General features: G+C 36.6%; 2 protein-coding genes across 2 annotated transcripts in view; one reads left to right on the top strand and one right to left on the bottom strand.

The window, feature by feature from the left end:
* The window catches only part of RPGRIP1L (RPGRIP1 like), a 95,494-nt gene that overhangs the window by 22,285 nt on the left and 46,994 nt on the right, over positions 1–26,215 (bottom strand). Inside the window, exons 15-22 of the mRNA XM_061172844.1 lie at positions 25,491–25,943; positions 22,529–22,680; positions 18,010–18,388; positions 14,600–14,787; positions 14,404–14,484; positions 13,019–13,120; positions 12,422–12,584; positions 11,307–11,380 (exon numbers count right to left, since the gene is read on the bottom strand). Coding sequence (XP_061028827.1) covers positions 11,307–11,380; positions 12,422–12,584; positions 13,019–13,120; positions 14,404–14,484; positions 14,600–14,787; positions 18,010–18,388; positions 22,529–22,680; positions 25,491–25,943 — 1,592 coding nt within the window. The remainder of the gene's footprint in view (positions 1–11,306; positions 11,381–12,421; positions 12,585–13,018; positions 13,121–14,403; positions 14,485–14,599; positions 14,788–18,009; positions 18,389–22,528; positions 22,681–25,490; positions 25,944–26,215) is intronic.
* Positions 18,823–19,966, top strand: HNRNPA1L3 (heterogeneous nuclear ribonucleoprotein A1 like 3). Its single transcript, XM_061173326.1, is given in 2 exon segments — positions 18,823–19,699; positions 19,702–19,966. Coding segments are annotated over 2 exon segments (960 nt in total). The 3' UTR covers positions 19,785–19,966.

The raw sequence follows: 26,215 nt of genomic DNA, 5'->3' as shown, positions 1-26,215 counted from the left end.
TTTATGTTTTCTTGTGTATGCGAGTGGTTCTCTTGGCATTGCTGGGTGATAGGTATGAGAAAGTCAACTTCGTAGGATTATCAAGTTACTTCCCAAATGGTATATAAGTTTACATGAGTATTATTTTATCAGCATAAAAATACTTTGTATATGTGTATGTGTGTGTGTAAATAAATATAATTAAAGCCTACCTACAGGAGCAAAGGTATGTAGAACTTGGTACTTTATAACAAAACAAGAGACACAAAATGGAAATGGAAGGTGATGATCTATGTCTATGCCCTTTAAGAATAAAAGTTTAATTGAAGTGAGCTCTAAGACAAGCTCAAAATAGTTGGTTCAAAAAGTCAAACTGGGACTTCCTTGGTGGTGCAGTGGTTAAGAATCCGCCTGCCAATGCAAGGGACATGTGTTCGATCCGTAGTCTGGGAAGATCCCACATGCCACGGAGCAACTAAGCCCATGGGCCACAACAACTGAGCCTGCGCTCTAGAGCCCATGCGCCAAAACTTCAGTAAGCCCGCACACCCTAGAGCCCGTGCTCCGCAACAAGGGAAGCCACCGCAATGAGAAGCCTGTGCACCGCAAGGAAGAGTAGCCCCCGCTCACAGCAACTAGAGAAAGTCCGTGCTCAGCAACGAAGACCCAACGCAGCCAAAAATAAATAAATAAAATAAATAAATTTATCAAAAAAAAAAAAAAAAGTCCAACTCTCCATTGGTACTGACAGAGCCATACGTAAGTAGGGTAGGATGCATAACGATTAATGGCGATTCTTACAACTTCTCTTCTTCAGGCTGGGGGCTGGCACAGTCATCTCAAAGACTCAAAAAAAGTCCCCTAGACCTCACACTAGGCTCCAAAGCTTCTACATATTGGGAATCAAATCCACTCTTCATACAAGTTTTGATTGAAAAGTCTTTGATTTTTAAAAAAATAATAGCTCTTTGGGAGAAATGAGAGTAAAGAGAAATACCAACTGTTGAAGTAATAATTTTTTTTTTTTTACAGAGATTATTCCATTTTAATAGTTTTAATAGTTAAGTATTTATTTATTTATTAAGTGACACCTGAGCAGCTGATAAAATGACAGCATAAAACAACAAAAATCATACATTGCATGTTGAATACTCTACCATTATAAAATTAAAACACAACAATTAATACAGAAGTAGTAATTTAATACATATTTCCGACATACTGCTTACTATTTCTGTGATACTTTAGATCCCTACTTCATTTCCCAAATTGGGAATTAACACACACACACACAAATAATGGTAATAATGTTTTTAACAAACAAAACAAACCTAATCCAGTTTCCATTGGTGACAGTAATCTTTCTTTTCTCATATGTTCTGTTAAAAGATACTATGTTGAACAAATAATATAAATAGTGAAAACTTCAGTAATGGAGATCAGACTCGTGCTAGGGTTAAGAATGCTTATTTTTAGAACACTGTCTCCCTTATATACCATGTAAATTACTGTATCTGTAATGGTCAGCAAATTACAGAAGCTTGTTACCGCATGTTCTAAAGCGATGATTGGAATATTTTTTCCTGTCCTAATACACCTGAGGGATATGACACATTTTCATCATTAAAAGTGGCTTACTATGGCAGTACTGTGAAGGAAGGAGAGAATTTTAAAAATGACCCTCAATTTCAGGTTATTTTGATATGCTATTCCACTTTCACCATCATTGAGAACAGATGTTATAGAACAGTGGTTCTCAATTTTGGCTGCACATTAGTACCACTGGGGGAGTTTTAAACAAAATTCTGATCTAACTGATCTGAGTGGAGCCTGGGCCCTGGCATTTAGAAATGTTTCCTAGGTGGTTCTAACATGCAGCCATGGTGAGAAGTACTGCCTTTCCCTAAAGCTGTGGTTCTCAGATTTTAGCACACCCCAGAATGACCTGAAAGGCTTGATAAGACACAGATTTCTGGGCTCCAGTCTCAGAGCTTCTGATTCATTAGGTCTAGTGTGGGGCCCAAGAATTCGCATCTGTCACAGATTCTCAGGCGATGCTGATGCTGCTGGTCTGAGGACCGCACTTTGAGAAGCACTGCTCTAAACCAGAAAAGATTCACCCTGTATTTGCTGGCCCTTTCTATTTATAGAAAAGCTTCTACAATTCATATTAAACTGTTCTTTTATTTAACATTTTAGTACAGAATTAGCTAACAAATCATTTCCTTTTTAGAAGCAATCTATATTCATCACTAAAAATAATCCAACAATATAAATCCTAAAAAGTAAAATATAAAAGTTCCTTGTTTCCACCCATTCTTTAACTCAGGGATTGGCAAAGTTTTTTCTGTAAGGGCCAGACAGCAAATATTTTTCGCATTGCAGGCTATACGGTCTCTGTTGCAAGTACTCAACTCTGCTCTCGTAGAGTGAAGTGGCCACAGACAATATGTAAATGATGAGTGTGCTGTGCTGCAATAAAACTTTATTTAGAAAAATAGGTAGAGGGCTGGATTTGGCACATGGGCCATAGTTTGCTGACCCTTGCCCTGACCCATGTCCCAGAGATACTCATTGCTAACAGTATTTGGATTATATACTTCCAGACATTTTCTTTGCTTACATAAACCTAAATGTTATATCTGTATGCTCATATAAAAATACATATGTATGGATCCAGTAATCCCACTACTGGGCATATACCCAGAGAAAACCATAATTCAAAAAGACACATGCACCCCAATGTTCATTGCAGCACTATTTACAATAGCCAGGTCATGGAAGCAACCTAAATGCCCATCGACAGACGAATGGATAAAGAAGTTGTGGTACATATATACAATGGAATATTACTCAGCCATAAAAAGGAATGAAATTGAGTCATTTGTTGAGACATGAATGGATCTAGAGACTGTCATACAGAGTGAAGTAAGTCAGAAAGAGAAAAACAAAAATCGTATATTAACGCATGTATGTGGAACCTAGAAAAATGGTACCGATGAACTGGTTTGAAGGGCAGAAGTTGAGACACAGATGTAGAGAACAAATGTATGGACGCCAAGGGGGGAAAACCGCGGTGGGGTGGGGATGGTGGTGTGCTGAATTGGGCGATTGGGATTGACATGTATACACTGATGTGTATAAAATTGATGACTAATAAGAACCTGCAGTATAAAAATACAAACAAACAAAAAAACAACTAATACTAAACTTTCTTTGGGTTATTTGTATGGAAATATGTTAACATAAATGTTTCAGACATTACATGAAATTTCTAAAAATCTTATATGTTCTGGTATAATGTTATAAGTCATAATTCTAGTTATTACTTTAAAATGTATATCTCAGAAATAACTAAATTTCCTTGTCAATTGCATTATTATGAACTTTCATCAAATCTTTAACCGTGGTCATTTTTAAGTCTTTTGTCATTTACAGACAGTTCTGGGTGTACTCTGATGCTTTTGCAAAAATGTTCCTATAAAAGGGTTTCATCTTCAAGGAATTCATGGAAAAGACTCTGACAAGTACAGATTTCTGGTAACTGACTATACTACTGAACTGAATGAATAAGCATTTTCAGAACTCTAATGGAAAACTGATGAATTCATAAAAGTGCTAACAAAAGATCAAGATGAAAAAAAAATTAATTACATGGGACTGAGTGAACTGATGAGGATGATTATAATTTTTGTGACTTTCTGTTTGAATAAAAAAAAAAATTCCACAAGGACTCAGAGGCAAAAAATATACAAATCAATTTTCACTGCAAAGTAAAGGAGCTGTTACAGTGGAGGATTACTGGACTGAATGTCAATATTATGACATAGTATGAGTGTGTTTCGTGTTTGGTAAATGCAATCATTGTTGCTTTTGTTGTGGTCGTCCATTTACAGTGCTTGGTGTCAGTTTATCTCTTGTAAAAATAAAATACAGTGTGTGTGTGTGTGTGTGTGTGTGTGAAAAAAAATACATATGTATGTATGTACAAATATACTATGTATGAACAAATACACCTTTTTGTTTGCTTCTTTTTAAATGGAATCATCAGTGAGATATTTCTTATTCATAAATTTGACAAGAAGTGTGATATGAGGAAACAGTAATTTCTACACGTTTTGTGTAAAAATGTTATGTATAAAAACACTTAACCTGGAAATGTCTGTATTAGCAAAAACTGATAGAAACCAAAGGGTCCACCAAAAGGTGCTTATTTAAATAAATATGGTACAGCTATACAATGTAATATTATGCATATGTGAAAAAAGAAATAGAGTATACTGCTATGGAAAGATGTCCGCGGTATATTAGTAAGAGATAATTAAGTTACAAAATATAAAAAATAGTTTTAAAGGCAATTAATATCAGGAGAGTAATCCAGCATTTCTGGTTATCAAGCTTAAGCTTCCATATGTAAAACAGTGGGAGGGGCTTACTCTACCCACTGATAGGATATCATCTTTGATTCTGAAGTGATTTAACAACGTATAATACACTAGTGCTAAAAGTGGTGAGCTGCTTTATGCATTTTGCTTTTCAAAGCTTTAAAACATATTTTGCTGGACATCATTACTGCGATCACCTGGGAATGCCAGCTCATGTTGTTCAAGAGAACCTGGCATCCAGGTGGAACTGCATTTTAGTCCGATTGAATATGGCAGCTTTTACAAAACTGCTATTAGTAGGAACGGAGAAAGATGTAAATGTGCATTGCACGAAAAAGATCATTACTCTTTAGCCTGTGATCTCCCATTCTCACCTGTGGGCACACTTTAAGAAATCTGTGAGTTGACGGCAATATATTTAGTTGTAAAAATTGAAAGCTGCATTGCTTAAATGGTAAAATTAGGAATAATGTGAAAGAAGGATTGATAATTCTTTTTTTTTTAATGCTATGGCAGATGCAAATTTTCGGTTTTGATGTCTATTTTGAGGACCTAAAACAAGGCTTTTAATCAATGTATTATACATCAAATTGATACTGTTAACTTCTGATTATTCAAATTAATAAAATATTCATAGAGAAATGTCCAAAGTTTTACATTTCTCAGACTCCCCACCCCCAGTAATTATCATGCCTAGAAGCTTTTTAGTAAAAGCAGCAGTCATCAGGCTGACGGAATCTGACAGGCCAGCAAGGCCCAATTACACTGGTGCTCTGTGGCACTTTGATGTCCTGGAAACGAAGAGAGATAGGGGCAAATTGGGTGGCACATTATGTTAATGACTTGATTTAATCCAGCCACTAAACTTTATGTAGCCTGTTAAAAAAGATGCTAACACTAATTATGCCACTTTGGAAAGGAACGGAGGGGACAAGCATTTCATTCTGACAAAGTGAAGCTCATAAATGTTGTAAATGAAATGAAACAAAATGAAGTAATCTATGATTAATTATACATCACAGACATGAAGAAAAGAGGAAGAACCAAGTAATATGTCTAAGTCCTGGGAAATCTGTTAGATTCCTTTTAAGGATCAACATTTCTAAAAAATAACTGTGAGCTGTCAGATTCTGTAACATGAAAAAAAGAAACTGAATAATCTTAAGTTGCTTACACAGTGTAGTAGATAATTGAAATTCATAGCGTAATTGGCATAAATGATGTTTATCTAGGACACTACTCTCCCTCTCAATTTTGTGACATTATAGCTATAGGTAAAGGCAATTTAAAAAATTTCTACAAAGTGGAGGTAACCACAGAGTGGGGTTATTTAATTACTTTTTAACTAGTCCCTGTGCCTCTAATCTATTCTTTACTTTATTGATAGCATGATCTTTTAAAATGTGATCCAAGAGTGCAAGCTCCACGAGAGCAAGAGACTTACTCCTCTTATTCACTGCTAAATTCCCAGTCCCTAGAATAAGGCTCGGGACACAGAAAATGCTCACTAACTACCTGTTTAATGAATGACTGATCTTCTTCCTCCTCCCTTAAAAATCCTCATTGGCCGCTCGTAGAACTTCAGGATAGACTTCAACCTCCTCAGATAATACACAGAAGCCTCAATGCTCTGGACATGACTATCTTTTCCGCATATTCTCCTGGGGCTCCCCATGTGTGCCATAGGCTTGGCCCATCCTAAAACCGCTCTGATTCTCAGAACAAGCCATGCTCCACATTCTCTCAAATTCTTATGCTTTTGTTTCTTTGGCCTATAATGTCGCCTCCTCTGCTTCCACTAATTCCTAATCATCTTCAAGTCTTGGCTCAAGCTTCACTGACTCTAGGTAGCCATCCTTGATGAGGGTCCCTCATGCTGAGTTAGGCACTCCTCCTGAAGGCTCCCACAGTAGCTGTGCATTCCATTCTCCTAGCGCTGACCACTGCATTGTAATTGTGTTTGCCCTAGACTGTGAATTTTTTGAGGCTAGGGATTGTTTCTCGTATGATACACAGTAGATGCTAATGAATAAAGAATTGCTGTGAGAACTATAAGGAGATATTACATAGCATGTGCTTAGCACATATTAGACATTCAGTAGTACCTTCCCTTCCAAAGAAAGCTATGTATTCCTGTCCTGAGATTTCTACCTGAAGCAGTTCTTAAAGAGGAGACAAAAGAAGAAACTAATGAGCCACAAGTATTTTTAGGCTTAAAAGTTAATATCAACAATCAGATAAAATGACATCCTGTGTCTCCTGGTATCATGCACTGAAAAGGACACAGCGTTGCTCCTGTAGTATTCCTACCAAAACGAATAACCTGAATCACACAAATCCAAATTGAAGGACATTTTACAATATAAATGGCCTGCATTCTTAAAAAATGTCAATGTTATGAAAGACCAACTCAATGGACGGCTGAGGAACCATTACACATTAAAGGAGGCTAAAGAGGAATGAAAACTAAATGCAATGTGTGATCTGGATTTGATCCTGGACCAGATTAATAACATGCTATAAAGGATAATACTGGGACAACTGGCAAAATTTTAATAAGAACTGTAGATTCCAGTATTATTGTTCTGAAGTATTTAGGGGTAAAGGGGCATGATCTCTGCAACTATCAAATGATTCATTACAACTATGTATGTAAGAATGTGTGTTTATGATGTATACATACTGCATATAAGCATATATAGAAGAGAGAAGAGAAATGATTAAAAAAAGAGTATAAGCAAATGTTAACAACTGATGAATCTGAGTGAAACGTATTCAGGAGTTCTTTGTACTGCTTATGGAATCTTTAAAGAAAAAGGTTCCATGACTCATATTAAACAATTTGCAAAAGTAGCACACAGGAAAACTGGTATAATCACTAGAAGATGCTATATTTCAACATTATGATGATCTCTTATTTTGTTCCTGTGCTTACAGATTATACTATTTTACTGTATTTGTTATATAATTTAACAAAACTAAATTTCACCTATGAACATAAGATTCTGGTCATTACCTTCTACTAAAAGTAGAATTTTTAAAACCACATGGGAGCTGATTAATGGCTACCAAGGCATAAAGCATTGCTTAAAATAGCTGCTTGCTTTAAATGATATTCACACTTCTGAGACAGCATCTAAAACCATTATAGGAAATCACATTTTGGAATGGTAGTGAAGGCTGTATTAGGCTGTAGCAAAGTAACACAAATTACTTTTCTGGAAGTAATAAGGAAAAAACCCAGTTTACTACAAAGGATAAATATATGTGTACATTAGAATTAATTGAATATTTTAGAAGAATAGCTCTTTCACTAACCTTCTTGGTTAAATCAAAGTTCTTTATTCTTAGTTAAGAGCACTGTATAACCGCACTGAGATGCTAGCAATGTTGTCAATATACACATGATTCTGTTGAGAGTCTGATACAGGACTTCTCAACCTCAGCACTATTGACATTTTAGGCCAGATAGTTCTTTGTCGTGGGTCCTACGCTTTGCAGCATGTTTAGCAGCAACCCTGACTTCTAACCACTAGATGCCAGTAGTAGTCCCTCCCAGTGTGACAACCAAAAATGCCTCCAGACATTGCCAAAATGTCCCTTGGGTGGCAAAACTGCCCCCAGTTTAAAATCACTGGTCTAGGATGACATAATTTAGATAACATTTCTCCATACTTTGAAAGTTACTCTTAGATGATGAATACAATGTTTAGAAAATAAAATTAACTGTTGCAATGTCTCCCTAGTCTCTCTTGGATAAAATCCAAAACATTTAGTCTTCACCATTGTAACTGAAGTCTTCTATCCCTTTCTACAGAAAGGCTGCTCCAGTTAGTGTATTCTTGACTTCTGAAACATAATGTGCATCCCTGCCTGCAGTAAAAATGCACATGATTTTCTCCCTGCTGCCATATATCCGCATCTTTGAGTTGTCACAGTTAAAGCAGGACACTCCTTTCTACTGTGTGACTGGCCACAGCTGAATGGGTCAAAGGAGCACAACTGATAAAGATGGACCCAATCCAGAGGCTAGACGTGGCTCATCAGATCCTTCTCCTTGGGGCTGGGCGTTCTGTGTGGCTATCTTTGGGCAGTAAGCAAGTGAAGCAGAAAAAGTCCGCTTAAAATGAGAAAAAGCAGACACGAAACTATGAGAAAGAGGGTGGGTGAGCCAGCTTGTGGGCATATCCTTAATGAAGTCTATTGAAAAATCACTCCAAATTTCTCCTTCCTCTGAACTTCCTTAATTAGTGGCATGATTGTCAGCAAGTCAGCTTATTTCAAAATCTCAGTTTACTCATTTGGAAAATGAGGAGGATAGGCCCCAAACAGCTTTATTCTTTAGCTCAAATATCTATTAATCATTGGTACTGTCTCCTGACATTGTTTTATATTGTAATTTAACTGCCGAATTACTACTTGACTTTTTCATGAAAACATCTTCCCAATGAATGTAATGTTTCCTGAGGGCAGGGCCGGAATACTGTATCTACCTCCTTAGGGAAGAATGATCACAAACTGTAGATGGTGAATCCCTGGGAATCGCTGAGTTATAACAAGAGAGATGAGTGCTGTTTGTAGATTGGCTAGATAAATATACCCCTTGGTACTAGTCCTGTAGACCCTAGGACTGATTCAGTATCTCATATGTTATATGTTATATGTTATGTTCGAAAGGCTAAACAATATAGCCTTTCAAAAATCGTGATGAAAGCAAGCAGAGTCTTGCAGAACTATTGAGAAAGAAATGTGAACCATGTGAGAAAGAGATATCTGAATCAAGCTTGCAGGCTTACTACTCTTGATGTAATGAATGGACTGTTCTTAGTAAAATGATGTGATGGTTAAATTTATATGTCAACTTGTTTGGGCCACGAGGTACCCAGACATTTGGTCAAACATTACTCTGGGTAAGTCTGTGAAGGTATCTCTGGATGAGATTAACATTTGAATTGGCAGACTGAGTAAAGCCGATTATACTCTCTAATGTGGATGGGGCCTCATCCAATTAATTGAAGACCTGAATAGAACAAAAAGGCTGAGTAATAGGGAACTCTTCCTGCCTGACTGCCTTGAGCTGGGACATTGGTCTTTTCCTGCCCTTGAACTGAACTGAAACATCTACTCTTTGTAGGTCTCCTGCCTGCCTGCTTTCGGACAGGAACTCACACCATGGGCTCTCCTAGTTCTCAGGTCTTCCAACTCAGACTGGAACTAAGCCATTGACTTCCTTGGGTCTCCAGCTTTTGGACTGCAGATCTTGGGACTCCATACTCTCCATAATCACGAGAGCCAATTCCTTTTAGTAACTTTCTTTCTCTCTCTATATAAATATATCTTATTGGTTCTGTTTCTTTGGAAAACTAACTAATACAAATGGCTAGACAGCTAAATTCCACACAAGAGGCTCATTTTCCCATTGATTCCCATTATCAAAAATTTCCAGTAGAGGGTAGAGAATTTCTATTCACTGAAATAATTTGATTTATTTTGATAAAATAATTTAACAATTTCAGATTTGATAAAGCAAACGAATTAAACTGAATTGAACTAAATGCTGTAATTAAGTCTTCAGGCAACCATATGCAAGATTCCTTTTTTAATTTATCAATTCTGAACAATAATGATTCCATATATCAGTACACTATATGTTAGATGATGTTATTATAATTAATAATTATATAATAATAATTATAATACAACTTTGGACAGATGAGTTCTGTTTATATTTATAATCATCTGTTTGTATTTGTCAATCACAGAAACAACGGATTTCTCTATTTTATGGAGGCATCTGTGACAACTGAAACGTTCTGTTTTATGGGTTTGTTCTGCAGAGAGATTAAACTAAGAATGCGAGATTTTAAGAGTTGAAATAAGTATTGCAATTCTTAAAAATAAAGTAGGGGCTTCCCTAGTGGTGCAGTGGTTGAGAATCTGCCTGCCAATGCAGGGGACACGGGTTCGAGCCCTGGTCTGGGAAGATCCCACATGCCGCGGAGCAAATGGGCCCGTGAGCCACAACTACTGAGCCTGCGCGTCTGGAGCCTGTGCTCCGCAACAAGAGGCCGCGACAGTGAGAGGCCCGTGCACCGCGATGAGCCCCCGCTTGCCGCAACTAGAGAAAGCCCTCACACAGAAACGAAGACCCAACACACCCCAAAAAAATAAAATAAATAAATTAAAAAAATAAATAAATAAAGTAGAAATTCTAAAGAAAAGGAATACAATGAATCATTTCAGGAAAATTAATGTAGATGAATAGAAAAAGCTAGCACTTTACTTACATTTACTTTATAAAAACTTTTTCTCCCCTTACAATGAAAAATGCTCTGGTAAGTGGGACACTTCCTATGTAAATTAAAGTATAATTTTCTTCTCAAAATTTCAATTTACATACTACTTTTCAGCAATGTGCTATAAAACAAGCGAAGTATACCTATATGAAATTAATTACCTTCTAAGGGTTTAATTTTTTGGCAGAATGAAATAACTTTAATAGCTTATCAGTGACATATTTAGATAACTTACACATGTGAATAGTCTATGAATTCATATGTGTAAGTTATTATAGTTTTAAATGCAATCTCACATTTTGAATTCTTTAAAGTTCAGATTTGATTTAATACATCTTTGTATAATGGTTCTGAAAAGGAGTCAGAGAAGTCAGCTGGTTTTAGCAAGTAACCATTGAAGCTACTGATGTCAGGTACTCTTAAACATGTAAGCAAAAATAACGCTTACATGTTACGGTCTGTTACATAATGAAAGTGTAAATAAAATTTTCTTGTACTAGATGATTACTTGGATAAGATTATGATAACACATTAAAATTTTTCCAGAAATATTCTGCCTTAAGAGTTTCATATATGAAGATTGATAAACTATGAATGAAAAGCAGCTTTATTTCAGAGCATTTCTGGTTGATATCAGGTTACTGACCTGTTTGATGTTCTTGGCGATAGGACCTGGAATAATACACTCATCACTGTCAGAAGCTGATCTGTCTTCTTCATCTGTTAAAAAATAAAATTTTATTGGTTTAAATCTGTTAAACCAATTATATTTTCACCTTGTGACATGGAGAGAAATAAGCATACATTACAAGGATAACCTTAAAAGAACAACATGGTAATCATGTCTGGATTTTTTTAGCAGTAAAGATATTTATATTACATTTTAGAAAAGAGAAAAAAATGACTGAAAAATTCCAGGTTTAGTTTTAGCAGAAACAAAGGAAATAAGAATGTAGCTTGTTCTAGTACAAAATTAAAAAAAAATTTTTTTAAAGAGAAGAACATGGTAATACTGTCTAACAGTCTAACCAATAATACTGTGTAAAAATCAAGTTATTCCTACTATTTAAAAACATTTTTAAAGGTTTTACAGCTTTGTTGCAGTAAACTGACATATAATAAACCACACAAATTTAAAGTACAAAATCTGTATTTACATTCTGAAACTATATATTTTGACAAATATGTGACTCTGTGAAACCACCACCACAATTAAGATAGTGAACATATCTATCACCCCCCAAAATTTCCTCATGCCCCCTTGTAATCTCTTTCCTTCTGCACCTTTCTAGTCCCGTTCGTCCTTCCCTAGGCAACCACTTAAATGCTTTCTGTCACAACAGATTAATCTGTTTGCCTTTTCCAGATGTTTATATAAATTAAATAATGATGCAAGTTGTCTTTTATTGGTCTGAGTTCTTAGTTTTAATTTTTAAAAAGTGAAGTCCTCTAGAATAACCCAGATAATAGTACTGAACCCAAAGAGGCTATAAAGTCACTTAAAATATAAACTGGGAACATGGTCAGCCACAATACTTGCATTCTGTTGTGGTGCTCCAAGTTGAAATAAGAAGATATGCAACAATTCCACCTGACCACAGCTGACTAGACTGACCTATATATCCCATCATTTCTGTCAAGAAACAGCTATCAGGAAGTACAGTCACTATTAAATGAAGATGTTCTATGAGGCATGCACGCTCTAACAGATTAAATAAAACAGAGTTAAGGAAATAACGTTAATTTAAAAAAGAAAGTCACCTTCTGGTTCCAGTTCTTCAGTTATTTCTGTTTCATCTTCAGAAGAAGTCAAAGTTCGTTCCGCAAGCTGACCCTCAGAGAGTAAAGACACATCATCATCTTTTCCTTGTTGGACTTTCTCTGTATTCTCTTTTACCTTATCTACACTGCTTTCCTGAGAAACCTGAAGAAATAAAAGCACGCTGATATATTATTGCTTAGATCACATTTACAGCATTCTTGCTGAAGCACTTGAATGATAATTAAGCACGTAAATATGCACTACATGCACTATATATATGAATCATTAGAAAATAATCACTGAAGCTGTATGAATGAAAATATGCAGATAAATTAAAATGTGATTATAAACTAAGAATAAAAAAGCATTAATCTCGAAATGAATTTTACATTAAACTTTAATTCACATATGTATTTACTACCTACTAATGTCTGCTTAATTGTAACTGTTATACTTGTCTTATTTTTGACATTTCTATTCCAAGGAAGTCATGTATAAAAATAGGATCAATGATATGATTTCTTGATCCATGTCAATGCAAAGACAAAGTCTTTAAAAAATAAACCTTTCAAGATAATTTTAATACAAACACATACCTCAGGAATATGTGAAACAGTTGGCATATTAATTTCTACTTCTGGCGTATGTTCCACTTCTGGTGAAATTTCCTTCGTATCTTCAGGAGGAGTACAGGTCTCCTTACATTAATGTGAAAACATGCATGTATGTTATTTTGTATTTATTATTAAATCCCAAATCATGATAAGACTTTTTCACACACACACACATGCACACGCACACTTAGGATTTACTCTCTTAATAATTTTCATATATAAAATATAGTAGTGTTAATTATACTTATCATGATGGACATGACATCCCTAGTACTTATTTATCTTATAACTGGAAGTTTGTACCTTTTGATCACCTTCATCCAATTGTCCCTCCCCCATCCCCTGCTTCTGGTAACCAGAAATCTGATCTCTTTTTCTGAGTTTGTTTGGTTTTGAAGTATAATTGACTTACAACACTATGTTAGTTCCTGTTACGTAACACAGTGACTCTCTATTTCTTTACATTTCAAAATGAGCACTACAATAAGTCTAGTTATGATATGTCACCATACAAAGATACTACATAGCTACTGACTATATTCCTCACATTGTACATTTCATACCTGTGACCCATTTATTTTACAACTGGAAGTTTGTATCTCCTTTCCTCTTTCATCTATTTGTTTCTCCCCCACTACCCCTCTCTCCTCTGGCAACCACATTTGCTCTTTCTATCTGTAACTCTGTTTCTGTTTTGTTATGTTTGTTCATTTGCTTGTTTGTTTTTTTGGATAAGATCTCTTTACTTAGATACAGATTGAGAAGAGAAGAGGTCTAGGTCTGAAGCTTGACTGCTGAGGTACTTAAACATTTAGAGTTATGGTCCAGGAGAATGAGAAGAATAACTGGCTTAAATTGGAGGAAAACTAGGAAGGCATGGTATCCCAGAGGCCAAGAGTAAAAGGAGCAAGTATTCCACTGTGTCAAAAGTTACTGGGATATTAAGATGGAGACTGAGAATTGGCCACTGTGAAAAGTGGCAAAGTGAAAGTCATTGTGACCTTAGCAAGAGTGGCTTTAAGGAGGAAAAGTTTTACTAGTGTGAGCAAGGAACAGTATGAGGAAAGGAAGATGGAATTAAGACAACCTTTTGAAGAGTTTTGTTCTGTTTTGCTTTATGGTAAATGGGGGCAGAGGATTCGGGCAGTATCTGGAGAGAGATATGGGGCCAAAGGAGGGTTCAGATCAAAGAGTAAGAACATTTAACACTTACATACAGTGCCAAATTACAAAGGTAACATTTTAAGGGAAGAAGAAGTATTTTATTTATCTGTTTCCATTTAAATCAGGGAGGGTATACTATATCATTTATTCCGAATATTTGTTATGGGAAAAAAAAATTAGTATTTTGAGTGTTTACTACTTACAGAACGCTGATGTGGTGTGATATCCACAAAAGATACCTTCTTATCTTTAGGTGTTAAACGTCTTGGCTTAGGTGTTGGTGCCTAAGATAAACCAATATGTCAAACTGAGAATGATTAACATACCTTTCAGATTTTTTTTTTTCTCTTTTATGTGGCTATTTACTTTTATAGGAAATTCAAAGTCACTGTTACTCACTACTAGTGTGCTAACAGAGGATGTTGGAGGTAGTCTTTGAACAACTTCAGACTCTTCTTTGTGTACGAAATTCCCTAAGTCTTCAGTTGTTATGGATCCACTTGGTGGAAGGTAAGCAAATTTCCATTTCAATATAACATGGATGCTTCCTGCAGGATGCTTTTTATGATCTGTTAACTCAAATATTCCTGTCAAATTACAAAAAGAATTTTAATTAATGCTAGAGTGAAGTTTTATTACCATAAAAATTAAAGAAGAGCAAAAAGAACTACCCACAACTTATTAAAAATAAGTCTGGCTTTTACTCACAAGTCAAATGACTTAAGAGAATAAAATAAGACAAAAAGATCTATGATAGGTTCATCTCTCAAGCAGACTGCTTTCAGAAGTTAAGGCCTCAAAGATAATACTGATTCAAAGATGAGATAATTGACTTATAAATATTTTAATTCACTGAAATTAAATTCAGAGATTCTTCAGAATTCTTAGCCTTCCACTAAGATATTATCTGGATTATAGCTCAGATAACAAGCTTCATTTTGACTTGATATTCTTGTGTGTCTGTAGAAAAATATATTAAAACTTCAAAATTTCAAATAATTTATGTATCCTAAGGAGTCTTTATATTACTACATAATTCTAATTTTAAATACATTTTACTGGGATTTGTTAAATTATTCCAAATTAATAGTAGCACAGCAAAAAAAGTCCATAAAATAAACAAACCACCCAAAACATATAGCAGTAACAAAAAGTATCACCTAGCTGAATACATAATATTGAGTCACAAATTTTAATGATTATACTAGAGTTTTCAGTATGAAAATCCCTGACGTGAAAAAAACAAACCTACATTTCAAGCATAACTTTTGTTTATGGGTATCCATTACTTGGTTCTCAAGTGTTTGACACTTCTTTTAATGGCTGGCTAGGAAAGAAAAAACTAAACAACTCTAGACTTTAGGTAGCAAAAAGGATATAGGTGGAATATAGGGAGGTGAGAAACTTCTACTACCGGCACAGGTGAGACTTACAGAATGGCTGGGTGAAGAGATCAGTAAATATATTCCACAAAAAGCAATGATAACACTGGATAAAATGAACAGAAATAATCATTTAATAACTCTGGAAACTGATCAAAGGTGTACAGCAAATTAAGAAGCATTTATTTAAGAAAATCTACTGAACCTCAGTAAAGACTGTGGGAGTCAGAAAAGACACTAGTATGCTACTGGACACTAGTATGTCCCTGGCTGAATGTGAGACTTGTAGACTGTCTGAACTTTGAATGCATTACCCAAGCCATACACTGATCCATAGGCAAAGGGTAGAAGCCTGACCAGCTCAAGTTGTTTAAACACAACTCTCAACAACCACTGGCTGACCACTAAACTATGTTCAGGCTTAAAACTAAAACAAGAATAAAACAAGCAAACAAAAACTTAGCAGAGACATCAGTGGCTATAGTGAGGGAAAAAGACTACAGAAGTAGTCCAGGCGAGTCACCAAACAAACAACAACAGCAACAGCAACCCTGTGGAGGGCTGCAATCTAGAGATGCTACAATATAGTGTCCTAAATGTCCAATTTTAAACAAGAACAAAAATTCATGAGATATGCAAAGAAACAGGAGACAAAATGTCATCCACAGATACTTTCTGAGGGCATCCAGATGTTAGACTTAGTAGACAAAGACCTCAGAGCAGCTATTACAAATATGTTCAAAGAGCTAAAAGAAACCATATTTAAAGAATTAAAGGAAACTGTGATGACAATGACTTATAAAACAGAGAATATAATAAAGAGATAGAAATTATAAAAAAAGAGAACTAGAATATATTGTACAACACAGGGAATATAGCCAATATTTTATAATAACTATAAATGGAGTATAACCCTTAAAAATTACAAATCACTATGTTGTAAACCTATAACATATAATATTATACATCAACTATATCTCAATAAAAAAAGAGACAGCTAAAAAGGAATTCTGGAGTTAGAAAGTATAATTACTGAAATGAAAAAATTCAACAGAGGGGCTGAGTAGGAGATATGAGCTGCAGAAAAAAGAATCAATGAACTTGAAGAATGATCAACAGTGATTATCCAATCTGAAGAGAAAAAATTAAAAAAAGTCAACAGAGCCTCAGAGACCTGTAGGACACCATTAAACATATGAACATATGTGTAATGGGAATGTAAGAAGGGGAAGAAAGGGCAGAAAAAATAACTGAAGAAGTAAGGGCAGAAACTCCCCAAATTTGGTGCATAACAGCACCCTACACATAAAGAAGCTCAAAAGATTCCAAGTAGAATAAGCACAAAGGGATCCACACCTAAATACATTACAGTTGATTTGTCAAAAGCCAAAAAAAAAAAAAAAAAAAAAAAAAAATCTTGAAAACTGTATCATGTAGAAGGGAACCATAATAAGATTAACAGATGATTTCTCATTAGAAACAACGGATGCCAGAATCAATTGTCTGATGTACTCAAAGTGCTTAAAGAAAATAAACCTGACAACTAAGAATATGATATCCAGCAACACTATCCTTCAGAAAATAAAAGCTAAAGTATAAAGACATTCCCAAATAACAATGATTAAGTGAATTCATTGCCAGCAGACCTGACTTACAAGACATATTAAAAGAATTTCTTCAGGCTAAAAGCAAGGGACACCAGATGGTTACTCAAATCAACATGAAGGAACAGATGTGAATAAAGGTAATTACATAGGTAATAATAAAACACAGTATAAATATGTTTTTCCTCTTAACTGATTTAAAAAACAACTGTATAAAACAATAATTAAAAAATTATAATCCTGGACTTACAACATGTAAAGATAAAAAAATATATGAAATAATAACACAAAAGAGGGGGAGGAAATAGAGCTATTTGGAGTAAGAAAATGACACCAGACAGTAACTCAAATCCAAATGAGGAAATAAAGAATACCAGAGATGGTAAATATGTAAGTTAATATAAAAGTCTCCTATAATTATATATATTCTCCCTTCTCTTAAAGGACAAAGTTATATAAAGCAATAATTATAACATTGTACTGTTGGGTTTATAACATATACAGGCATACTATGTACATATATATGACAACAATATCACAAAGGAGGGGGGAGGGAATGGAATTATACTGGAGCAGACTTTCTAAATTTTAATGGAGTTATTAGCATTAAGTTTGACTGTGGCAAGCTGAGGTGCATACTGTAATCCCTGGAACAACTACTAAGAAAATAACTAAAACAATACAATATTATGGGCCCAAAGTTTAAGATTATCTGAGAAGGCTAGGAAGATTGTTACAAACAGATCATATCCATAACACTGAGGTATAATTTAGGTGGTGTTTTTTTTTTAAACAATTTCATGGATTCAAGAAATAGGCTTACCTGAAATACACCTGTCATGTGCCAGTGAAATCAGAGGCACATTGACTTTTCCTATGTAAATATCCTCCTGGGTATCACTATCATCAAACACATAAAAACTCAGAGACTCTGACTTAAGGTATCGATCCAAATCCATATTCATTGGCACTGGGAAACACATATGATCATCAAACTGTGGATCACTGCTACTGGGAATGATGGCTGTGTCATGGTCTGCAAAGTCAGAAAACTTGTACACAACATATGGGTGTGGCTGAAGGTGGCTTGCTCGGGACTGCAGGCGGCTGCAGCATCTTACTGTAACATGAAGTTCATTTAAGTTGCCATCTGTGGAATCAGTAGAACCGAGCTGAGCAGTTTTGGGTGCTTGCTGACTTAACTGGAAAAACATACATATTTATATTATAGTAATAATACAGTGAAAAGTAAAAAACAGCTGCCAACCCCCAAACAAAATAATTTTGTAGATGGACAAAACGCTGCAGATTTTCACTTCAAAGTGAATTTCTCAGTAAAAGACTCTTGACTCTTATTTAAAACCAATATTCTCTAGAACGTATGTACGGATGCTATTAGCAGCAAATATAGAAGACTGAGCATACATGTAGAGATTGCTGTTAAAACCAAATAAAGCCAAGAAAATAGTTAATCTGATGTTCTTTAATTCTATTTAATAATTAACAGGTAAAGTGAGCAGTTAGGTCCAAGACAAATGTCCCCTAGTTCACAATTTTATTAAGAGCTACTACTTCCTTTCTGCCCGTGGACGCCACCAGGTAAGCATCGTTGATGTCTCCCCCCTCCACTGCTGTCATGTCTAAGTCAGAGTCACCCAAAGAGCCCGAACAGCTGCGGAAGCTCTTCATCGGAGGTTTGAGCTTTGAAACAACTGATGCGAGTCTGAGGAGCCATTCTGAGCAATGGGGAGCGCTCACAGATTGTGTGGTAATGAGGGATCCAAACACCAGGTGCTCCAGAGGCTTCGGGTTTGTCACATACGCCACTGTGGAGGAGGTGGATGCAGCCATGAATGCAAGGCCACACAAGGTGGATGGAAGAGTTGTGGAACCAAAGAGGGCTGTCTCAAGAGAAGATTCTCAAAGACCTGGTACCCACTTAACTGTGAAAAAGATTTTTGTTGGTGGCATTAAAGCAGACACTGAAGAACATCACCTAAGAGATTATTTTGAACAGTACAGGAAAACTGAAGTGATTGAAGTCATGACTGACCGAGGCAGCGGCAAAAAGAGAGGCTTTGCTTTCATAACCTTTGATGACCATGACTCCGTAGACAAGACTGTCATTCAGAAATACCACTCTGTGCATGGCCACAACTGTGAAGTAAGGAAAGCCCTATCTAAGCAAGAGATGGCTAGTGCTTCATCCAGCCAAAGAGGTGGAAGTGGTTCTGGAAACTTTGGTGGTGGTCACAGAGGTGGTTTTGGTGGGAATGACAACTTTGGTCGTGGAGGAAACTTCAGTGGTCGAGGTGGCTTTGGTGGCAGCTGCGGTGGTGGTGGATATGGTGGCAGTGGGGATGGCTATAATGGATTTGGTAACGATGGAAGCAATTTTGGAGGTGGTCGAAGCTACGATGATTTTGGCAATTACAACAATCAATCTTCAAATATTGGGCCCATGAAAGGAGGAAACCTTGGAGGCAGAAGTTCTGGCCCCTATGGTGGTGGAGGCCATACTTTGCCAAACCACGAAACCAAGGTAGCTATGGTGGTTCCAGCAGCAGCAGGAGCTATGGCAGTGGCAGAAGGTTTTAATTACTGCCAGGAAACAAAGTTTAGCAGGAGAGGAGAGCCAGAGAAGTGACAGGGAAGCTACAGGTTACAACAGATTTGTGAACTCAGCCAAGCACAGTGGTGGCAGGGCCTAGATGCTACAAAGAAGACATGTTTTAGACAATACTCATGTGTATGGGCAAAAAAACTCGGGGACTGTATTTGTGACTAACTGTATAACAGGTTCTTTTAGTTTCTGTTCTGTGGAAAGTGTAAAGCATTCCAACAAAGGGTTTTAATGTAGATTTTTTTTTTTTTTTGCACCCATGCTGTTGATTGCTAAATGTAATAGTCTGATCATGATGCTGAATAAATGTGTCTTTTAAAAAAAAAAAAAAAAAAAAAAAGAGCTACTCCTTCAACCATTCCAGTTATTCTGATCATATCACATTCTTAAGCGAGAAACCAATGAATTTGATGGTACCCACCCACAGAGATGATTTTGTTATATTTGGGTTGGCCCTCATCCTGAACCAATGTGATCTGGGGAAGCAGATACCTGACGCCAAGGAACAAGAAAACAGAGTGAGAGATAAACCTTGGAGGGGTAAAACCTTGGATTGGAAGGACATTTCAGAAGAGAGATGAGCAAAGGGAGTTGTCAGGTAGGGTCAGAAACTACTCTATGGCCCTTTTTGGGACTATTACTCAGGCAGTCAGTGCACAAGGGTTCTAGCAAACACCTGCATTGACTAACTGCTAAGCCTTCCATAGCTGATGTGATCTGGGACAAAGAATGTAGTGTTGCAGTGCCTTGTGGTGTTAGATAATTCTCCACCTTCCACACAGGGACCCCTCTTTCACTGCAATTTTGAATCTGGATTGAACATATGGAACTTTTGATTCTAGAGAAGTTTATTGGAGAAGGAAAACAGAACCGAAGTCATAATCTCCTTGGTGGAGACATCTGGTGGTGTGGAGAGGGGAAATCTGAGAAGGGAATCACAACACTGCTTTCCCAGGGCTCGTTTGCATCCGGCTATAGGAGACTGAGTGGAAGGATTTACAAAGTACCCCCTCCGTTTCTCCCCCCCGCCGAGTCCACCCACAAAAGCTGAAATTCCAACAGTAAATGACTCATTCAACCCATAAACTGGGAGTCTAAAACTCTTTAAACCACAAAAATTAATAAATCATGTGGTTTCTCTATCTCTAATTCCCTTTTCCATAACAGTGTTTCCCAAAGTGTGTTCTGAAGAATACTAGTCCAGAAGGATGATCTCTGGGAATCGGGTGCCATTCTTTAAGTTTCGGAATCAATGTGATATTAGTCATGGTTCTTTTAATTGAAAGTTATGGAAACTAATTCCACCCAGCAAATACAATGAAAAGAGACTTTTATATAAGGCTACAGGGTTATTTCATAGAACTGTGTAGCAGAAATGTGGTTGTATCTAAGGAAGGTAACAGGACTGGAAAACTACAGGAATTTACTCTCCATCTAGTTTCCATTTTTCTCTGTACGCTTGCTCATTATTCTCTTTCCAGTCCCATTTTCTTTCCTTTGCCATTTAACATGGTAGCAGATGGCTGTCCCACAGCTCCCAACTTTACACGTTCCAGGCATGGAGAGTCTTGCTTTCTCTTGATCTCAGAAAGCAGAATCTGATTCGCTCAGCTGGGGGCAGGTGGATATTCCTGAATCATTAGTCATAATTGGGTGGAGTGGGAGAGAACAGGATCACCCAACGTAAAGCTGGCCACTGGGGGCCCAGCCCCACGGATTAGAAGAGGGCAGGTCCAAATGAAAAAAGAGAATCATGACTTGAACAGACATTCCAAAATGTTTCTACTATATTCTATCCCTTTGTTACTTAACGTAAGTGTATACTTTATGCTTCCTCTTGAGATTCACGTTATACATGAGAAGCCCTAAAGTCAAGGATCCTATTTAATGCTTCCCAATTCAGTGTTTTCTGCATTTATTGGATCGTGGAATTCTTTTGGAAATATGGCTATTAAGACTCCATGAAACATAGTTTGGAAAATGCTGCTCTGAGGAATTGCATTCATACTTCTAATTCTCAGGAAAAGAATATTCATTTTATATTTTACTCTGCATTTCAGAAACCTAAAAGTTTCTGAAACAGCTTGGAAGAAGTTGGAAACAGTTGGAAAAAAGGAGACTAACTGAAAGTCCAATAATAGCTATCCATTTCCTTAACAGTAGGAATTGTAATGAAAGTCACTTGATGTGTAATAATAGTATTGCAATTCTCTTTTTCGAAAGTGGCCTGGATAGCACAAGGGAGTTCCTTTGTGGTAAAAGAGCAATTCTGTATCTTGATTGTGGTGGTAGTTACATGATTATATACACATGATAAAACTGCATTGAACTCCGCTTCTTCCTACACACACACACACACACACACACACAAGTAGTCGTGCACATGCATGCGCACATAAGTGCATGTAAAAACTTACAAAATCTGGATAAAGTCTGTAGCCTAGTTAATAGTACTGTACCAATATCAATTTCCTGGTTTTGATACTACACTATAGTTACATAAAATATTATAATTGGGAGAAGCTGGGTGAAGGCTACACGGGACCTCTGTACTATTTTTGCTACTTCCTGTAAGTCTATGATTATTTCAAAATAAAAAGTTAAAAAAAGCCACTTGATGGCTGTGAAAGAAAATGATTTCGGTTTAAAGCATGATAATATAAAGAAATACTATAAAATTTCTGTGTCATAAAAGGGTCGTAAAGTCAAACAAGCTTACCCATTGCATTTGCTCTGGCCCCTTAAAATTTGATGTTATATATCCCAAAGCCTTTGCCCGTTCTCGATAAAGTCGAATTGCTTGATCCATGGGAACTCTTAATCGGAACCAGTATTCCACTGTGCCAAAATTGGGGATGTCTCCTTTAGTTCCTACAAACCAATACATAACTCACTGTTAAAATAGTCCCATAAATCAAAATCTATACCAGTAAAAAATACATCAATGGTATTATACATTAAAACTATAAATTTTATACTGAGTAAAATAATATATGACTTGCACAAATGATGTGTGATTGGCAAATAACAGAGATAAAGAAAATAAAGTTACTTCTGCAAGTACGAGTTCCACCGTATGTTAAATATTATTAAAAAACTATGTCAAACTACATTTGAGGTAGTCCGGTTTATACTATTTCAATCTTTCTAAAATATAAAGAAAAATCTAAACATTGAGTCAAATACTCCACGGATTCTTTCTGATGCTTTTTCTTTTTTAACAAGTTGCACTCAATGTAGTCTGACAGATACAAAATGAAACCTCAAAATTATGAATGGAATATGAATTCAACTTTCGAGAAATCTTTGGCACTTTCCCATTTTCCTACTGTGCCGTAAGTATAGGGAAAAACACCATAGCTATGCCAAATCTATACCGTATGTAATATACCCTCGCATGTCTGCCCTGTACACCCTCTTGCTGGGGTTGTAGTTGTAGTACGCCTTCTAACTCAGGCAGCTCTTTCTCTCTCTTCCTCTGTGACGATTTCCTCTAGGGCTCCCAGGAGACTTAAGAGCTCTATGCTTCCTTTGCAGAAACGAAGAAAGATGTCCTCATTAGGGCACTGACTGCTTTGGCACAATTGGCAGTTCACCAGTCTACTTCTCCACCACACTAAGCTTTTTGAGGGCAAGTTCTTCTGAACCATGTGACTATATCACCTATGCAATCAATAAAATAAAATCCCTCCCCAGAACCTGAGTCACCCTCCTTCCTTTTTTTCTTGGTCACTTAAAAAAGTTTTCCTTTTTTAAAATTTATTTATTTTTTGAATTTTATTTTATTTTCTATACAGCAGGTTCTCATTAGTTATCTATTTTATACACATCAGTGTATACATGTCAATCCCAATCTCCCAATTCATCCCACCACCCCCACCCCCGCCACCCCGCCTTGGTGACCATACGTTTGTTCTCTACATCTGTGTCTCTATTTCTGCCTTGCAAACCGGTTCATCTGCACCATTTTTCTAGATTCCGCATATATGCGTTAATATACGATATTTGTTTTTCTCTTTCTGACTTACTTCACTCTGTGGGACAGTCTTTAGGTCCATCCACGTCTCTACAAACGACCCAATATCGTTCCTTTCTATGGCTGAGTAGTATTCCACTGCACATATGTGCCACATCTTTATCCATTCATCTGTCAATGGGCATTTAGGTTGCTGCCATGACCTGGCTATTATGCACCCTCCTTCCTTCTTGAAAAGGTTTCTTCACTTGGCCTCTAGGATACTGTATACTCTTGGTTTGTCTCCCACCTTACTGGCCACTCCTCAGTTTCCTTTGCTGGCTCTTCCTCTTCTTCCTGAACTCTAAATTTTGGAGTCTCCCAAGGCTCAGTCCTTGGTCACCTTCTCTTCTTTATGTATACTCACTCTCTATGTGAAATTATCTAGGCCCAAGGCTTAAAATATATTCTGTATGCTAATGAATCCCGCTTTTATATTTCTATCTCTGACCTTCAGACTAGTATATCCAACTGCTTAGGTGACATTTCCACTTGGCTGTCTAATAGGCAGGTCAGTCTTAACCTGTTCAAACACAATTCTTAGTTTTTTTCCTCAAATTTGTTCCTTGCCCAGGTCTGTCTCGATAAATGGCCTCATCATTGTCCCGGGTGCTCACACCAGAAATTCTCGCCTCCTTTGTTTCCCTCATTACTCTACATTCAATTGTTGAGCACGTTTTCAAGGAAGAGTTAATCAAATAGACACTGAATATAACAAATTCTTATCACTACTTTCATTACCGTCGTAATCCAAGCCACCAACATCTTTCCACAGATTAATGCAATAGCCTGATAATGGTCCTATCTTCTTGCTTGGCCCATACAGACTGTTCTTCCCACAGCACCCAGGGTGATTTTTCTAAAACCTATGCGTGATCACGTTACTTCTCTCCTCAAAACCACCCAATGACTTGCATCACTCAGAGGAAGAAAAAGTCCAAACACCTCACCATGACCCACAAGGCTCTACAGTGAGACCTGGTCCCTGCTTATTGCTTTAATCTCATCTCTGCTCTAGCCACTGGCCTCCTTGCTGTTCCTCCAACATGGCAGGTTTGTTCCTCCCTCAGGCCTTTGTACAATACTTGCTGTTTCCTCTGCTGGAAACATTCTTCCCCTGGATCCTGACGTGGATCTTTATTCAGGTCTTTACCAATGGCACCCTGTAGGGAAGCCCTTATCTGAATTAGCAACCTTCCATCTCTCTCTTTAGCCTCTTGCCCTGATAATTTTTCTTCATATCTAATGATATGTATATTTGTTTTATTGCCCATCTTCCCCTCTAGAAGGTAAGCTACATGAAGGTAGGGGCTCTGTCTTATTTACCACTGATCACTGTATTCCCAGTGCTTAGTAACGGTGATAACATGATAAGCTCCTTAAAAAACTTTGATAAATGTACTACAAATGTTTAATCAAACAAGGATATCAACATGGTAAATAAACATTTGTACTAATAAGCTTTAAAAAATTAATAGCCATTGTACTGACATTATTAGTGACATTTAAGAGAGTCTAATCAACTGTGGGCAGCTATATCAGAGAACGCTGTCCTTACCCTAAAGGCACCTTGAATCTGAGAGAGAAGATACTAATGTGGAACACCATATTAATGTATAAACCAATCAGTGCTTCAAACAGCCAAAGTTTATATGATTGTACTCACCAACCAAACTTGCTGTGCAAAATATTCGACCGCTTTTTTCTAGAATTTCATGGAATCTCAATTGACATGCCGCGATTGTTTCATAATCTGTGCTGTAAGCCTGGTGGACCTCAAGAGTAATAGTATTTTTCTGAATGTATTGTAAGAATAAGTCATTAACATGAACGAGATATTGAGAAGTAAAGTTATATTCTGGGTGAAGGCCCCGCACTATGGGAGTTGTCTGTAGTTCAAAATCATAGAAAGCGTAGGTACAGAAGGTGACAGGCTCTTTATCTCCAGATGCCTGTAAAACTTCAGAAGAAAAGGTTACTTTGTTGATATGGATTTCAAATAGGTTTTCGCCTCGTTCTAAGTGAATGGTTTCATCAAACTCATCAACGGAGTCATCTGGCATGATTTCTGGTTTAAATTTGTACTGCTTGGTGCCATAGGCAATATCCTTTAATTGGGCTGCAAGAGAAGACACACAGTTTAGAGGTTTTAAAGTATTGACATATAAAGATACAAACTGGCTTTTGAAGTAGTAGGAAGTCTGAGTGCTTTTGGTGTAGAGTCTCAATCTTAAATTCTATGACTACACTGTTTTTCTGTAAATGATGCTGTATTATAAAGAAATCATTTATTTTGACATCACTTATTTAAAAAAATTACAACTTAAGGGGTTATTCAGGCTATACCAGAGAAACAGAAAAAGAAAAAGAAAAAAAAAAAGGCCCTTGAAT

The sequence above is a fragment of the Eubalaena glacialis genome, chromosome 18 (genome assembly GCF_028564815.1).
Source record: "Eubalaena glacialis isolate mEubGla1 chromosome 18, mEubGla1.1.hap2.+ XY, whole genome shotgun sequence".
In the NCBI taxonomy this organism is placed as follows: domain Eukaryota; kingdom Metazoa; phylum Chordata; class Mammalia; order Artiodactyla; family Balaenidae; genus Eubalaena; species Eubalaena glacialis.
The sequence above is the reverse complement of the archived record's forward strand: the minus strand, read 5'-3'. Positions and strand labels throughout refer to the sequence as shown.